Genomic DNA, 18,615 nt, shown 5'->3' with positions numbered 1-18,615 from the left:
TGAGAGGAACTCAGCCTACTGCCGTGAGGAGGGGCTGGCAATTTTTTTTTTATTTGGTTGCAGTAGATTTCTTGCAAAGCCTGTGGTGTAAGAGCCCCAAATGGGCCTGTCCTGAGCTCCCATAGGGGCCTTGCTGAAAGCTACTATATGGCAGGCAGTGATGATGGACTGCAGACCGAGGACCTTACTTCCGACAGAGCGTCTGTGACTATGTTGGGTGCTCACCGAACTTCCGATCCTCTGTGCCTACTTCCCAAGTGCCACAATCGCAGGCTCAGGCCACCGCCTGAGGCTTGTTGAAACAGGGCAAAGCAACAGCCTCCATGGAGTAGAGGAAGGCCATGCCCCCTCCTGGCTGTGCCCTCGCCGACTTCTCCCTGAACCGCCTCCTTAGCCCACTACCCTTGTTCAAGGTTTTCGCTTTTCACTTGAGCCACATCTGAGGGAAATGTCCTACCAGAAGAGACACCAATATCCCTCGAAGACTGGCAACATTCCTGCAGACCAGGGAGGAGGGCAGGGGAAGGGTTAAAAGGCCACTATGCAAGCGAGCAGGGGTCTTATCATCTGATTGAGATGGTTTGGGGGAACAGAGGTCAACTCTGAGATTTCTTCCCCCCTGCAAAGGGTGGATAGGCAGAACTAGGGGGCTAAGGGTCCTGTCAACTACCCAACACTTGGCAGGTGATGTGGACGCTGGCAGTGACAGATGTCAGCTGATGCCCCCTTTTCGATGGGGTATTGGCCACTAAGGGTCACCAGGTAAATGCCATCTTCTGTTCCCTGGGGCTGCCCTAGATTAAGAGCACAGAAGGGCAAAACTTTAGTCCAGGGTAGCTGATATTTGCTTAAGACTTGGAATTTCTGGGACTCAATTTTTAATTAACCATAGAAAATTTAAAACTGGAGGGAAAAATAAAAGGAAAAAGAAAGACCAGGTTGCGATCTCCTCCAGGCTACGCGAAGCTCAGGGTTGCTTGGGGAGCCAAGGCAGCTGCAAAGACTACATGCCAGACCAAGTTTGCGACTCCTGGGTCAGCCAGAGCTTAGTGTCCTCCGAGGCTTTGACTCTGAAGCTCTCAGTACAGCTCAGGGTCCCACGGGGCCTGGCAAGGTCCCTGCCGCGCCTGCGGTCTCCGGGTCCTGGGAGCTGTCCTCGGTGGCGCTGGCCGAACGCGTGCTGTCGTCGCGTGTGCTGTCCTCCCGCAGGACCGGTTCAGGGCTGGCCGCGCGTTGCTGCTGCTCCTTGAGCTCCGAGTAGGAGCGCGAGAAGGTGTGGAAGATGGAGGTGACAGGGAAGGCCATGAGCAGGATGCCGCTGAGGATGCTGCTCAGCGCCACCACCTGGCCCGGAAGGCTGCGTGGCACCATGTCTCCATAGCCCACGGTGGTCATGGAGATGACTGCCCACCAGTAGCTGGCGGGGACGCTGGAGAAGTCGCGGTGAGCGCCCAGCTCGCGCTCAGCCAGGTGCACGAGCGGCGCGAAGAGCGCCATGGCCACGCAGAGGAAGAGCAGCAGCAGTCCGAACTCGCGCGCGCAGCGGCGCACGGTGAGGCCAAGCGAGCGCAGCCCCAGCGAGTGGCGCGCCAGGCGCATCACGTAGAGCACGCGCAGCGCCCGCAGCAGCCGCAGTACCAGCCCCGCGCGTTCCAGCATCTTGCTGCCCGTGGGCCCTGCGGCCAGTCCCGCGAGCAGCGACACGTAGAAGGGCAGGATGGCCAGGATGTCGATGATGGCAAGAGGCGTACGGAGGAAGGCGCACTTGCTCTCGGCTTGCAGGGAGCGCAGCAGGAACTCGAAGGAGAACCAGGCCACGCACACCGTCTCCAGCACGAAGAGGTTGCGGCACTTGGTGGAGCACTCGCCCTAGGGAGAAGAGGAACATCGGGTTGGCGGACGGGCGGGCGGTGGGCACGAGGAAGTCAGGAAGGGAAGCAGGATGTCACACAGACACGCAGCAGGGACATCTGGGAACCGGGAAAGGGTAAAGACGACATTGGCTGAAAAGGCCCAAATCTGCCCCTTACTTTTTTGAAGATTTATTTGACACCGTTTCTATATGTGAGCTGGTAAGCAGGCTGACCCAGGAAAGGCATTTAAAACCTGGGACCACTGACCACGAAGCACCTCTGACTTGATGGGTGAGAGATGCCTACAAAACGTTCTGGATGAGTAACCTAACTTCCCATTCTTAGACAGCTGGGGAAAGGAGAGGAAAAGGAGTCCCCGTGCACAGAGAGATTAGAGCAGGAATACCTGGAGAGGGCAGACCTGAGGCCCCGGTTCTTAAAAAGACCAAAAATCAACGCATTTCATACAACTAGAACAGGAAATGCACGCGGGGGCACGGCTACCGCCAACAGCAAGGAGAAGGCTATACGCCACACTGCGATGTGTGTGATGTGCCTGCAACTTGGCTAATTTGGATGCAATGGACGGATTCTAGAAGAGTAAAACCGGAAGGGACTTGGGAAGAAAAGAGTCTGCAGCCTGGAGACTCGAGTCCGTGGCCCGGAGGTTAAATAGCAGTGAGCCCGCAGAACAATCAGTGGTCCAGACGGCCCCACATAGCGTTCTACAATGTCCGAGTGTTAACATCGAGTTAACACCAACCACGACGAAACAAGAGGGAGGGAGACACTTCTGAGCAACACAGAACCCAGACAGTGTCTCTTCCGGTCTGCCCTCTAACCCCTGGCGTTGGGAGATGAGGAGACTCAGCTCCTGGGGACCATCTGGGAAACAAAAGTGAAAACAGCAACAATAAAGTTTAGAGTAATAAAAGAAGCCAGCAGCAGCCGTAAGACTTGGAAACCATGGTGGAAGGGCTCTGAGATGGCTCAGCCGGGATACACACTACCCATCAAGTTTGATTCCTAGGAGGTGCATGGTGGAAGGAGAGATCCCACTTCTGCAAGTTAAGACCACATGTGGGCCAGGGCACAAGCATGGACTCCTAATAGATACATGAGATAATTAAAAAAAAAAAAAAAAAAGATAGAGAAATGGTTTTTGTTAGGGAAGCAAGGCTGACTTAGCACCTGAAACTGATCAGTCTAATTCACAATACAAGCATCATGAAAAGGTAAGATCAGATAATCAGGTCTTGTTACTCTTACCCAAGGAGTTCTAAATGTTCAAGCCAGGACAGAAATGAAGTTTAGAAATGAAGGAATAACCCTACGTTCACAGGTAAAATGACTTTGTATACAGAAAAGCCCTAAGAATCCACTAAAACAACACATTAAAGCTGAAAAACTAACTCAGTAATATTGAAGAATGGATACACAAAAGTCAATTTTATCTCTATATAAACTTGCAACAAATAATATGAAAGTGAAAATCCCATTCACAATACCATGAAAGCATACAGATAGCTCTCACACACACATAGACTCTCACACACATATATACACAAACATACACACATACATATACATACACATACACATATACATACACATACACATATACATTCTCACACACATACACATGTACACATACACACTTGCAAACACATACACACCCACACACATATACACATACACACACATATACTCACACACTTGCAAACACATACATACCCACACATATATACACACACGCACAAGATATTTGATGCCTTTATTTCTGAAGGAAATGCCACAAAGTACGATAGAGTCAAGGAGTCTGACAGTGACAGGTGAGAATATGGAGAAACTTGAACTCTCGCACACTGCTGATGGGAATACAAGGTGGTCCAGTCACTCTAGAGAGCATTCTGGAAGTCCCTCAAATAAGTACAGTCACCACCAGACTCCACGGTGCTATGCATGGGTCTCTGCTGGAGAAAACGTGTCTCCATAGAACTTGTACATGACTTTACATCGGGAGGCAAAGTAATCCAAAATGTACGTCTATGGACGAAGGACAAACAAAATGTAGTCAGTTCACATGATGGAATATTTAGTCATCAGCTGACACCAGGGTAAGCGGACCCCGAACACGTGATATTAGATAAACCAGGCACAGAAGCCATTTTTGATACTTAATTCTTATCAAAGTTCAAGATAGGGAAATCTACAGGAAAGTGGATTAGTGGGTGCCAGGGGTTGGGGTAACAGAGGCAAGGTTTGGGGGTTTCTCTGTGATGGTGGAATTACTCCTGAAAATATTGGAATAGGAGGATACTACTGACACGTTACAGGTATGGTATGTGAATTATATATGTGGAATACTTTCGCTGAAAATACGTAATCTCTAAGAAAACCCACGGGATTGCGGCTAGCTGGGCTACAGAAAATAAAGGCATATCGGCGGGCTGAGGTTGTGATGGTCTTCCCACCGTTGGGATATATTCTGGGGCTTATGGCTGCATCTGTCTGACAGCATAGAAGACAACCATCTTGCTGGGAACTGGGGCAGAGCTAGCTGTACAACCTCAACGTCCTGCCTGATGATTCCCCATCCCCCACAAAACCGCCCACCTCACAGGCCAATCCTTGTTCAGGGTATTTGACTCAGTGTGATGGAATCTGTCACCAGGCCACCTCTACTATGCATGGTGGTCCTTGCATGACCCTGTGCCCTTTTAATTTCAAGGAGCCTCTAGGTCCATCTGAGTATCCAGAGACAGGAGCTTTGTGTCTGAGGCCCAGTGGACAGAGTGGTAAGGCCCTGCAGCCTTTGTCTCTAGTGAAACCTCTACTCAGAAGGGGTCTGAGGCCCAGTGGTCATCAGGTCTTGGCTTGGCAATGACTCGTCCAACCAACAATGGACACAGAGGGATATGGGTAGGTGGACCGTTCAGGGATGTGCAGACCGTCGTGTGTGTGTGTGTGTGTGTGTGTGTGTGTGTGTGTGTGTGTGTGTGTGTGGGCTGTGACTCTGAAAGATCCCTAGTCTGAAAGGGATGTAGAGCTGGCACCCAGATCTCTGCTCCATTCTGCAAATTCTAGTGTGCCACACGTAACTGGCCGTCCACATCTAAGGGTTCTATGTGCAGAGCCCTCTGCTTCATCCACTCTCTTTTGCACCGACGAGCTGCCAGGGTCCCCACCTTGACCGACACATCAGCCACCACCCTGCTGTGAGATGCCATCTTTGTATTCAAATTCCAGCGATGAGAGGGGTAGAGGCTGCACCAAAGCCTTAGAAGCACCCAGGCCCCGGCCCCACAGACGGCTGCTCCGTGAGTCCTGTGTCTCTACTCCCAGACATGTATGACCGGAAGGACTCTAGCCTCAGTCTTGTACAAGGAGACTCTGTTCAGATTTCAGTAAGACACTGAGTGTTCACGAAGGTCTCCTGTCTGTTTTTGTCTCCATGTCCCCTTCCCTGGGTTCCTTGGGTAACTCGCCCAAGTCACACACATAGAATCTGAATTGGGTAGTTTAACCTTGACGACACAGCCCTAAAGTCATTCTGGAGTCATGGCTAGCAGTCACAGGTGGGAGGAAATAAACACTGCATCTCTGATGAGTTTAAAACCACGAGAAGGGGGTGCAGGGGGGCAGGGGAGATGATGCCAGGGGCCAGAACATATCCCGAGTCCCCACAGATCACTATGGTCCCCACTGGGGGAAAACCCAAAGGCTGCCACTAGGGATCCAGCTCACCCTCCCTGGCTAGAAATCACCAGGTAGAGCCTAGGATGGTGGCGTCTTCAAGCCTGAGGTGAGTGTAAAGGAGCAGTTTCTGGGAGAGAGTTCAACCCAGAAGGCAGACATCGATTAATCATGCGATGGCATATCTGACCCACTCGGTAAAAAGCCAGGTCAGAAATAAGCCTGAGCTCATCTCAGCTGCCCCCCCGGGAGGGAGTCCCTCTCACTGTGTGATTTTATTCGACTTTTGTTTATACCTTTCCTCCTTCACATTCTGATTATTCTGCAAACCATCAGTGTCTATTTGCCGTGTAAGCCGTGAAGGCCTGAGGGTTGGGAGGATGGATGGTGTCTCCGCCACAGTCAAGAGTCACCAGAACAAACAGGCACAGTGTCCAGGCAGAGTTAGCAGAGGTGTAGCTCTGTCCCTAGGCCTGACCATACTCCAGTGTCCCCAGAAGCAAGAGGACTGACCAGCTTTCACACAGCAAACAACACATAAAGGAAATTCCAGAATCTAATTTCTCTTGACCAGTGGCCTCCACTAGGCTACAGCCCTGTTCCTGCCCTGTCTCTGACCCTCTTGTCCCCTTCAGAGGCTAGCTCCTTTGGTCAGGGGAGACCAGGACAGAAGTAGAGCTATGGTAGGATGTCAGGGACTGGGCTAAGGAGCACTGAAGGGGTTTCTCACTGAAGGCAAAGCTAGAAATGAATCGAAGCTGCGTGCACACCAGTAAGTGCGGTCAGCCATGTCTGGGTGGCTGAGAACTGATATGGGTCCTATTTTTCACATCCACATCAGGAAGAGGGTCTTGGAGGACCAGGAGGGGTTCTTAGGGGACCAGCAGAGGATGCTAAGGGACTAGAGAGAAGCTTTGGAGTACTTAGTAATGCCAGGGAACCAGAAGATAGGTCTTGGGGGGGAACAAGAAGAGGGTTCTGGAGGAGTAAGGGATGATTTGGGGATTAGGAAAAGGGTCCCCAGGAACAGGAGGGAATCTGCGGGTGTGGAAGTGGGTTTTGAGAGACTAGGAAGAGGGTCTTGGGGAACAGGAAGGATCTCTAGGGATTAGGAGTTTTTTTTGTCTGACGAAGGGAAGCAGGAAGAAGTGGTGGTTAGATTCAGGGTCTTGTGCAGAGAAAGGGTAGAGGAGAAAAGAGGAAAAGGTAACTTTGGTGGCCACTAGGGGCTGGCCAATGAGATGAGGAGTCAGAGAGCAGGTGCAGCTCCAGACCAGCATTTCACACCTTGTCTGCACTCAGCCACTCAGCTGGAGGTGGGGTACACACCAGAGCGCTCCCTCTACCTGGCCCTCCTGGGCTAGCCAGTGTGATCCCCGCTGTGGGCCTGATAGCAATGTGTACACGGTGTCTTCTCTCCCTTCTCTACCCGATTGGCCTGTTTGGACTCTGGAAATGCTAACTGTGTTTGAATATTTGGTCCCACGAGCAAACCCCCCTCTCCAGGAAAAGGCGCTGGGAGCCCTTCCCGGGTGACAGCTTCTGGGGTTTCTTAGACAAGGAAACCAGGGTCAGCAGCCACTGTTAAGTCAGAGATCCAGGTGAGAACATGGGAAGCAAAGCCTACTCAGGCACCTTTTCCTCTGTATGTAAGGAACACTGAGCTGCGTTTGAATTTGGTGCCTTAATTAAGCCTCACGTGGAACCACCCACAATTACCCAAAACAAACCAAAAGGAACCGACAAAAACAAAAACAAAAACAAAAACAAAACAAAACAAAAAAACAAAAACAAAAACAAAAACAACAACAACAAAAAAAAAAAACACGCTCCCTCCTCCAACAAAACAACTTGCAAAGCAAACCTGCTGGGCGTGTCCTGTGTCCACACACGAGGGCTTCGCTGGGGCCGCTGGGCCTGAGCTGTGGCTTTACACAGTTCCCTTGTTTATTAGAAACTTCTGAGTTACTCCTTTCGTCTACCCATTCCCGGTCACACACGGGTCAGCTGGATCCGAAGTTAAGGTTTTAGACTAGGGCAGTCCAGGTGAGGTCTAGACTGCTGGACAAAATACGTAACGGCATAAACTGTGCAAAGATATATTTTAAAAGCTGTCAAACACTGTCCACCTTGACCTGGAGATTCCATCTGGGGACTACACTGCTGAGGGAATGTTAGAAATGGGTCCAAAGACTCCTGCACGGGCTGGAGAGATGGCTCAGCGGTTAAGAGCATTGACTGCTCTTCCAGAGGTTCTGAGTTCAAATCCCAGCAACCACATGGTGGCTCACAACCATCTGTAATGAGATCTGATGCCCTCTTCTGGTGTGTCTGAAGACAGCTACAGTGTACTTATATATTATAAATAAATAAATCTTTAAAAAAAAAAAGACTCCTGCACAAGGAGAGCCTCACACGTCAGAGCGCGGTTCTGTGAACCTAGTACACGAGGAAGAGTCATAATGATCACGACCAACCCAGATTCCTCAGGGCTGCCCCGTCCTCCAGGCCCGATGACCCCGCCTGCTCCGGATAGGCACGTGCTTAGCGTCCAGACTGCGGCGTCAGTGCCCACGTTCCTGCTCGAGGAGTCTGTGGTGCACTTGTGTTACCCTGTCAACATCTGAGCTTTCTTGCTATGGGCTGACGGATCCCATTCTATGATTGTGTCAGAGCACATCCTCTGTCCACTTGTGGATATGCATTTGTGTTGGGGGGCTTTTGCAAATAAAGCTGGCAGGAATGTCTTTAAAGATTTTTATTGGGGTTGGGGATTTAGCTCAGTGGGGTTGGGGATTTAGCTCAGTGGTAGAGCGCTTGCCTAGCAAGCACAAGGCCCTGGGTTCGGTCCCCAGCTCCGGAAAAAAGAAAAAAAAAAGATTTTTATTTATTTTATTTATATATGTACACTGTAGCTGTCTTCAGACACACCAGAAGAGGGCATCCGATCCCCACTACAGATGGTTGTGAGCCACAATGTGGTTGCTGGGAATTGAACTCAGGACCTCTGGGAATTGAACTCAGGACCTCTAGAAGAGCAGTCAGTGCTCTTAACCCCTGAGCCATCTCTCCAGCCCAATGAGTCCATCTCTGTGACCATTTGCTTTTCTTTGGAGGTAAATCCTACAGCAGATTGCTGAGTTAGACAATGTTTTTCAGAGCTCACCACTTCCCACGAGCCCAAGAGCCATGTTGCTTGCCTTTCCCCGAAGCGACTGAGGATCCGGTGCTCCGGTTTCTTCCCGATTGTTTGCTTTTTTTCAAATGGCAGCCGGCCTACACTCGTGTTCTCACCCTCTCTCCCCCTCTCTGCCTTTATGACTAAAGCGTGTGGTCTTGCATGGTCATTTAGTTTGTATATCCCTAGCAGCGGACAGCGTCCGGGATCTTCTCGTGTGATGTCACTTATGTCTTCTTAGTGAGGATCTGCTCAGATCTTTGGTTCCTTTGTAACTGGGTTTCCTCACAGCTGAGTTTGTACAGTTCTTTATGGTCTAATTGCCGAGGCTTTTGTCAGATCTGTGATTTGCAAATATTTCTCCCAGTCTGAGCTGTGCCTTTTCATTCCCTTAGCAGTCTTTCATAGGCAAAGTGTTTAACTCTGATGAAGTGCAATTTACCAATCTTTTTCCCCCTCTAGAAAGCTTTCGATATAAGATCTAAAGCCTCCAGATCTAGACAGGCAGAGACGGGTTCCTAGGTTTTCCTGCAGAAGTCCCACGTTTTATATTTTATGTCTATATCTGCCGTCCATTTTGAGTTGAATTTTTGTGTAAAATATAAGTCAAGAACCTGGAGGGGTGTCCCAGTGGTTAGGGGCACTTGCAGCTCTTCCTGAGGACACAGGTTCAATTCCTGGTGCCCACCTGCTGGCTCACAATCATCTGTAACTCCAGTGCCAGGGGATCTGATGCCCTCTTCTGGCTTCCTCGGGGACTGCCCACGCATTGTACACACAACACACAAGCAAGACAGACACATAAAATAAAAAAGATAAAGATTCAGGTGACCTTGCGCACGCATGTCTGCTCTCTGTGTTGACTGCAGAGACCGCAGGTCTCACCTCTCTCGCAGTGCTAGAAAGTCTGACTGGAGCTTCGTAGGAAATCCTGAACTTAGGAGGTGTGAATCTTCTACTCCGTTCCTTAAAATGCTTCCACTGTCGTCCCGCAAGGGTTTCATAATCAGCTTGATGGGATTTACGAGGACCAGGCTTGGAACGAGGGTCCACAGGCCCTACAACCCAGCTAGGATGAATCCCACAGCGTCTGACCTCCCAGCTCCCAGCAAGCGTGTATCTCTCTTCACTGCGGTCATGGACGCCTCATCAGGGGCGTGCTTCTGCTTCTGCTCCTCCTCCTCCGCCTCCTCCTTCTCCTTCCTGTGTCTGCTGTCTTCCTTCTTCTTCTTCTTTTAGACCTAATCGCATAGCGCAGGTTGGCCTTGAACCCTTAACCTTTCTGCCTTTACCTTTCAAGTGTTAGAATTATAGCTGTGTGCGCTAACCTGGCTGCTTTGTAACTTTTGGCACATAGGAAACCTGTACATCCTTCACTAGGCTCCTAGCTCTCTGACAGGTCTGTTGACAAGCTCAGTGAAACTTGAAAAAGCAATTTCCAAGGGGGCTGGAGAGATGGCTCAGCAGTTAAGAGCACCGACTGCTCTTCCAGAGGTCCTGAGTTCAATTCCCAGCGACCACATGGTGGCTCACAACCATCCGTAATGGGATCCGATGCCCTCTTCTGGGGTGTCTGAAGACAGCTACAGTGTGCTCACGTACATAAAGTAAATAGTTCTTTAAAAACTTTCCCAGTTCCATTTGTTCATTGTTCACTCTTGCGATACAGTTGGTTTTTATCTGTTAACTTGAGTCCTGTGGTTGTCCTAACTCACTTCCTGTTCTCTAGGCTTTTGATGCATTTCTTGGGTCTCACATCCCATGCTTCCCGCTGTCTTGCTTCAATTCCCCGAAGAGACTGTCTAGTATACCACAGCCTGGGAGGAGAGGGCAGGCATCCAGGAGGCACCTACTCCATCTTTCTTGTTTACCTAGACTGAAGTTCTTCATCATGGAAAGATTAGAAATTAGGCAGATTGGCCTGGCTAAGCCGGCAACGGTCTCTTTGTTTTTTTTTTTTTTTTTTTCCTTTGAAGGTTTGAGGTTTTATGGCTTTGCTATAAAATTGGCTTGGCTTTTTGTAAGGCTTGGCACATCTTTTCTAAGTGTGTTAGCGCTTCAGAGAGCAGGAGTTCCTCCTCCCATCTCCTGTCTCCCCTGCAGTGGTCCTGGGGACTTGATGTTTGCACAGGGCACTGAGATACATTGCCAGTCCTTTCTTTTAGAGGTAGAGTCTGTTGGTATTCTGTCTAAGCTCCACCCCCACGGTTACCTGGCAACAGCCAGGTAAGCTCCACCCCCACAGTTACCTGGGACAGCCAGCTGTGCCAGGCACTACAGAGGGGGCTACTTGCCCCCTCCTCACTCTCTTGCTCTTTCTTCTCTTGCTCCCTGCTCTTCCCCTCTTCCCCTTTGTCCCTCCTCCCCCCTTCCCCCCTCCACGTGCTCATGGCTGGCCTCTACTCTTCTACTCTTCTTCTCTCATTAAACCTTTGCACATGGAACCATGCTGGCTTGGTGTGGTTTGTCGGGAAGCAAGCTGAGATTTCTACCCCAACAGGGTGTCAACTAAGTTACGTAGGATAGAGTCGAATTTCCTCTCTTCCTGTTGCAATCCCCTGACTAGTGGCTTATGGGAAGGTGGCAGGAGATAAAGCGGCCTGACCTATAGCTTCCCCTTCAGCTCTGGGTTCCTACCACTCTCTCCCACTGGCCATTTTGCTGAAGCAGCAATTCAAAGAACAGTGGTGGGGTAGAGTCTTTTAGACTCTGTACACCTGAGAATGTGTTTCCTCTCATTTTGCTTTCTGAGCAGAAAGTTCTTCTCACTCAGAAGGTTGCTGATGCCAATTAGGCTCCAACCTTTGATTCTGCTGTTGAATTTCAACATTCACATTAATAAACAAAACTCAAGTATGTGGCCCATCAGCTCGGTGACCAGAGAAGAATGTGGCTAATGTCTTACCCATCCAGGTAGCAAGGAAAGAAATTAAGACGGCCAGGTCACCTCTCTGGTGGGTTGGCCTAATGCTACTTGTATTCTAATGCTAATTTGGGGTCCCCACGACAGATCACCCTGACACACACACACACACACACACACACACACACACACGAGACACTGAGTGACCCTGACCCCCGGTTAATTGTGATTGGTAAATAAAGATGCCAACAGCCAATAGCTTGGCAGAAAAGACACAGGTGGGGATTAGATTTCCTGGGCTTGGGACCAGGAAGGAGAACAAAGTGCAGGAGGAGGAAGGGAGCAGCCATGGTTTAAGGGAAAGAGAGCATGACCCTGAGGGCTGTCCGATTGGAGCTAAGAGCAGCCCAGATGAAACGCAGTAAGTAATAATTCGGGTTATCCATAGGGAAATAGATTCTAACAGCATGGAGCCAAAGGTGGGGTAAAAACCTGGGGTCAGGTTTTAATAATTTCTGCTACACAGCTAGTGAACAGAACAGGCTCACTTTGGAAAACCACGCACTCAAAAAGCAAGGTCTATAGACACATGGCCCCTGCTGGCACTGGTCTGCTTTACTCTCTAGTTGGACTAAAAGAATAAGTTCAGTTCCCACTGGGGTGAGCTATCAATCAGCAGGGGTGGGTGTGTCCAGTTCCCATGGTAATGAAATGTCACAGGGGTGGGTGTGTCCAATCCCCATGGTAACGAGATGTCAATCAGTAGGGGGTAGGTGTGCCACACTTTGCCACACAGGCTCACTTTTGTCCGAGTGTGTGTGTGTGTGAGATATTAAAAATTAGTGACAGTACCTTGCCAAGGAACCTGGCAACTACTGTATATTTCACTCTCTGTAAATTAAACACAGCCAGCAGACAAGGAGACAGGAGGAGGCATAGGAAGGCAGGTGTGTCTTAAGTCTGTCTTCCTTGGTGGGTGTCTGAGAGACTACTTGGTAGGTGATTAAATTGTTTCCGTGCCTCTGACTACAGCTTGTGGGCTACCTGCTCTTCATCGGACGGTCGGGCCATCTGTTTGAGGTAGCTAGAGCCGTCCGCAGGTTTCCCATCTTTCTGCAGTTAGCGGTCTTAGTGGTGTTAGCCATAGGAAACGCTGAGAAGGCTGAGCCCTCAGCAGAACCAGTTCTTGTTAATGACCGTGCTGATCTCACCTTCTCTCTCAGAAGACACAGAACGAGACATTTGCTAACTCCTTTGAGGCTTATTCTTCCTAATTATCTCCAGAAAGAGCGCTCTCTCATAAGTCAGATTTGGTGGTGCAAGCAAAGAAGATCAGATCTGCCTAGGAGACCCACTTGTTCAAAGACATCACTGCCGCCATTTAAGCAGAAACGAGTTGCTCGTTTTGAATGGTCTTGTCAACCCACTCTCCTGCCAACACTTGGCTGCCTAGTGTGTGTTATGCTACAGAAACAAATTCTTCAAGGGCCCTGACTCCAAGGGTTGCTGGTTTCTTCTGAGAGAGATTCCTAGTAGGCAAGGCCATGAGGTTGGGGGCTAATAGCGTGGGAGGTGGCACACTAAACCGGCCTCTCTGCTTCCTGCAGATGTGGGCTCCGCTGTGCCCCTGGGCCTCATGAGCTTGCTTTCACCCAGCTTTGAGCAGGGCACTGAGGTTCTAGGCACAGATGAAACCAGCAGGACGTGGAAAGCCAGGACATGGACAGCCAGGACGTGGAGAGTTCCCAAATCTTGTACCATTTGGTTCAACAATGGCACAGAATGCACGGCCATTTTTCCTCATTGAGCTGTTAATTTTAGCTCTTTCCTGAAGGCCGTACCCCACAGCTGCAGATCTATTTGAGGACGAGGAGGGGCTTGCTGCTCCGTGCCTGGTTCAGCCCGCCGGAGAGGCAGGTTGGTTGGTTTGAATGAACCCAACTGCCATTACCAGAAACTACCTCTCAGTAAAACTTTACCTGCTACAAACCGTGCACGGGGGACATTCTAGGCACGCAAAGCCTGCGGCTTCTCAGGCAGAGTTCCCAGAAATCGGCTTCCTGTTTTTACTGAATCCAGAGCTTGACAACACTCTGCACACTGAACTAGATAGATCCCCAGTCTTCCTACTGGAGGCTCACTGGACAGGCTCACCCGCGGTGCCCCCTCTTCTGCACTCACTCACGGTTTGTGAGAGGTACGTTCCTAAAGGCCTCACACACACTGATGTGCACAAGTATTCGAGTTTCTGCCAGCCCCAAAGCAGGATCCTCTCCATCACTGATGGGACGGGCTCTTCTTTTCGCCACAGAGGATGTCTGCTGCGGTTCCCAGCACTGCTAACCTTCACGGCTGGCTCTCAGGTGTAGTCTCCCCCTCCCCGAGGTAGTAGTTTTCTTATGAGTGCATTTGAACTTCTGTATGCCGATTATGAGCCTCTTGCCACACACATTGTAATTTTATTACCTGTATAGTTTCTGGCTTTTTTTTTTTTTTTTGGAGGCTAAAATGATTTTCCCTATACCCATGTATATTTACTTATATTTTTGTTTGCTAAGTACATGAGCTTTTTGCCCCCCCCACGATCTCCTACATATTTAGAATTTATTTAAATAGATACTTTCAAGTAACATCTAAGACAACCATGCGTAGATGAGGGAAGGCTTCATCTTATACACTAAGTTGTCACACAGATTTGTTCTATTTCTGTGTGGTCATCTCCGAATTGCCAGGGTGAGCGTGCTGCTGTTACTAACTACATGTTTGCTTAATTTTACTTACGGCAGTGTGTGTCTTACCAAGAACGTATTTAATTTCGCATATAGTACTTCTAAGACCTGTCACTAAATATATAATTGTTTAATTTTATTTACGCTATGTTCCTATTTTTGATAAAGTGTGAAATACCAAGATGGTGTCCCCACAGAGCCTCCCCCAACCCCGTCTTCCTACTTATATCAGTGTTGGTGTTAGATATGCCTGTCCCCCATCAAGGCTGCGGGAAACCCACGTTCTGCATAGCCAGGAGATCTTACTGGCTAGCTACCTGGAAGGTGAGACCAAAGATGTGCTAGGTTCGTAAGAGTCAGAGACGCCGCATGGGCACGGCTGACTTCTGCTGCATACCAGCCGCAGCCACTAGTAAGCGTGCATCGCCATTCACATACTCCAAGTCTGGAAAGCTGTTAGACATCAAAGAGGACCCAGCCTCCTGCTCAGCTGACTTCCATATCCTCTACACCCCACAGCTAGCTGGACACACGTGTGAAGAGGAGAGTTCTGCTTTCTTTGGAAAGTCAGTAATGGCAAAGGGTGTTTTGCTGGGGCACAAGACTGAAAGGATGTCCTGTTAAAGTAGACATGTGAAAGGGTGTTTTCCTGAAGCAGACACAGGTGAAAGGATGTTTTGCTAAAGCAAACACATGAAAAGACGTACGATGTTAAGAAGGAATATAAATATAGCCCAACGGTGATGGTGGACAATGCTGGATGGTATTGGTACTCCTTGCCATTCCTTACTGGCCATTTTTGGCTGAAAGAACACACCAAAAAACTTCTGGTGGTGTTACTGCCACTTCCTCGGACTCAGGCATGGCAGAGAACTTCTCCTGGCATCCCTGCTAGTCCTGGTCGCTTCTGCTGACTCATGCTGATTCGGTGGAGGCCTAGCTGTTTCTGCTGGATCATGCCACCACTGCTGACTCATGTTTGCTATCCTGACACTACTGAACTGCACTGCTGATATCCTGACAATTGGAGGTTCTTCTTTAAAAAAGAATTATCTTTTTATATACCTGAGCACACTGTCACTGTCCTCAGACACACCAGAAGAGGGCGTCAGATCCCACTACAGATGGTTGTGAGCCACCATGTGGTTGCTGGGAATTGAACTTAGGACCTCTGGAAGAGCAGTCAGTGCTCTTAACCGCTGAGCCGTCTTACCAGCCCCCTGACCGTTGGGAGATTGAAATCACCTCAAGAAACTACTTCCAAACAGCATACGGCCGAGCCTCACAGCTTCTGGATGGACCTGCTGATTCGAGACTCATGATTGGTGTTTGCGGTGGAAAGAGCTGCTGCTGATTTGTGTGAAGTGAACTACTGAGATCCTGACAACGCAGACTGGATTTGCTCCAAAGAACTATTTCTAAACAGGTCCACCTACCCCATATCCTAATAACCTTTCTTTTCCACTACCATTGGTGGGTGGCAGACTAGAAGGGAGGTTAAAACATTTAGGAATCCCTATTAAAAGTAGGTTTTGGAAAATCAGAGCCCACACATGTGTGTCTCTAGGTCCTTAAGAACATCCTATAGAACATTCAAGAACACTCACTGGGCTTGTGACCGACAGTATTGTGTATATGATTGGGGGGTGGGGAGGGAGGCTCTCCTCCCATCCAAGCACAGGACATGCTGCCCCCACCTGCTCTTTCTATGCCTCACCCAGCCTCGTGCTGGCTTCTCTTAACACTGAGCCCTTCTTGCTAAGTATATCCCTAGGCACTTCACGTTTTTATCCTAATACTTACAGTTTTCCCACTTTTTTTTTTTAAAAGCCACTCTGATATGCAGAGAAGCGACTGAATTGTTCTGTTTATTTTATAGCCAGCCTCCTTGACACATTCACTCGCTTCGAGTACGCTGCCGCTAGTTCTCTTGGATTCACAGTAAAAGCCATAGAGAAGGTGGCTACTTCCTGCGAGAAGGAAGCCTGTGTCTGTCGGCAACAGGTGAGTCTTTGGAAGGCAATCACTGCCCCAGGAATCAGAAACTAGAGATGAGGGGATCTGAGAAAACAGCACTTCCTGCATGGGGCTCATCCCAACAACGGAAGGACCTGCCTCCAACATCAACTCACAGTCACTGCTTATCCTGAATCAGGTGCCCGCACAAGCAGAGTCGTAGGAGAACAAGCAACATTGTATTTATCTAGCCATCATATTTTAGCGCACCGTGTTAAGTGAAGAGGGTATTTATAGCAGCCTACTAGGACTAATTAGAAACAATGCTGAGTTTTAGGAAATGCCCCTACGAGGTGTAATTAAGTTGCTTCTGGTTTCCTCCCTCAGTGTGCTGAACAGCAGCGCAGGGCCCAGAGCCCCTTTCAGCTTCCGTGGGAGGCAGGAGCCCACTCAGCACTTCTCCCCGAGTTGCAAAGTGCTGATTCAACAGACATCCACCGAGGGTCAGGCTCACTGTGGATCCAAGGCAAGCAAGACGGTGAGCTTCTTCTGCAGGATTGTATGCAGGAGGGCAGCAGCATCCAGGGCCCTGTTGGCCCACCCCTGGCTTAAAAGGCCACACAGGCAAAGCACTGTCTTGGGTGTTTACTGAACTCAGTTGGTTTTTCGTGCTGAAGTCGGGGTCTCAGTGACAGGGGAAGCAAGGTGGACACGCACATGGGATCAATGGGAAAATACTGCAGTGTGCAGGTAAGTTCAAAGACAACCAAGCGCCCAAGGACAGCAGTCTTCAGTGGAACAGATATACACGTAAAAGCATTGTTGATCTTCCTCTGCCTTTACCAGAGCCTGGCAAATACAGATGAGGATGCTTGAAGCCAACCATCGGACTGAGCACCGGGTCCCCAATGGAGAAGTTAGGGGAATGACTGAGGTAGCTGAAGGGGTTTACAACCCCATAGGAAGAACAATAATATCAACCAACCAGACACCCTACAGCTCCTAGGAACTAAACCACCAACCAAAGAGTACACAGGGAGGGACCCATGGCTCCAGCCACATATGTAGCAGAGGATGGCCTTGTTGGGCATCAATGGGAAGAGAGGCCCTTGGTCCTGTGAAGGCCCCAGTGTAGGGGAATGATAGGGCAGGGAGATTTAAACAGCTCTGAGGTAGTGTTTGAAACAGGTGGGTGAATTTGGGGAAGGGTCCTGTCTTAGTTAGGGTTTTACTTTGTGAAGAGACACCATGACCAAGGCAACTCTTATAAGGACAACGTCTAATTGGGGCTGGCTTACAGGTTCAGAGGTTCAGTCCGTTATCATCAAGGTGGGAACATGGCAGCATCCAGGCAGGCATGGTGCAGGAGGAGCTGAGAGTTCTACATCTTCATCTGAAGGCTGCTAGCAGAACACTGGCTTCCAGGCAGCTAGGGCGAGGGTCTTAAAGCCCACACCCACAGTGACACGCCTACTCCAACAAGACCACATCTTCTAATCGTGCCACTCCCTGGGCCGAGCATAGACAAACCATCACAGGTCCTTTGACTGGTTTGGCCCACACGACATTGGATGGAAGTATGGATGAAGAGTCCCAAGGTCACTGGCCTGACCTCTGAGGAACAGACTGTTGAGCCAGCAGGAGGCCCACTGAGATGGGTAACGCACCACACAATGAACTTCCTCAAAGCATATGTGGACAAGAATGGTCATCCCAGAATAAGTTACGACAGCAAAGAGCTAGGGAACACTTAGCCCTGCATTCCCCCAAGGCTGTGCAGACAGGCACAGGGATGATCAGAGAGGGCTCTGGCCATGATGCTGGGAGGCAAGCTGGCTGCCCAGCTGTGGTATGGGTCACCATTCTGGCAGAAAAGAGGGCTGTTGGGAGGAAGGTGGCAAACAGAAGTCTATTGGCCTGGTTGGCCCTCTGGTTAAATCCCCTGCTATTCTGGGAACAGCTCTGTATTTTGCAACTGCCCAGAAGATAACAAATGCTTACGGCAGACATCAGGATGTGAGGCTGTGCACCCATAGAGGTGGCAGCCTTACCTTTTAAGACAACCAAGTCCACGTGTAAGAGAGAAAGTACTTTTTCAGAATGGTGTCTGGCAGGACAGGCTTCTCCTAGCAGACAGGGGATGGAAGATGCAGGTTTGCCTGGGTCCTCGATGTGGAGTTCTGCTGTGAACCACAGTAGAACTTTCCATGGAGAGTCTCACAGGGGAACAGTTTTGGTAAAATGACGTAAGCTGGCTGTGACTAACTTGATGAATTTTGACAACTTCCCCCCATTGTGTGCCACACTTCAATATTTCAAGCTTAGCTGGAGTCAAAAAAG

General features: G+C 49.6%; 1 protein-coding gene across 2 annotated transcripts in view; it reads right to left on the bottom strand.

Moving 5' to 3' along the window:
* The window catches only part of Kcng2 (potassium voltage-gated channel modifier subfamily G member 2), a 66,366-nt gene continuing 47,751 nt past the window's right edge, over nt 1–18,615 (bottom strand). For both annotated transcript variants that reach the window (XM_032886024.1, XM_032886023.1), the window contains exon 3: nt 1–1,869. In XM_032886024.1, coding sequence (XP_032741915.1) covers nt 1,090–1,869 — 780 coding nt within the window. In that variant the 3' untranslated portion in view covers nt 1–1,089. The remainder of the gene's footprint in view (nt 1,870–18,615) is intronic.

This window comes from Rattus rattus, chromosome 15 (genome assembly GCF_011064425.1).
Source record: "Rattus rattus isolate New Zealand chromosome 15, Rrattus_CSIRO_v1, whole genome shotgun sequence".
Lineage (NCBI taxonomy): Eukaryota > Metazoa > Chordata > Mammalia > Rodentia > Muridae > Rattus > Rattus rattus.
The sequence above is the reverse complement of the archived record's forward strand: the minus strand, read 5'-3'. Positions and strand labels throughout refer to the sequence as shown.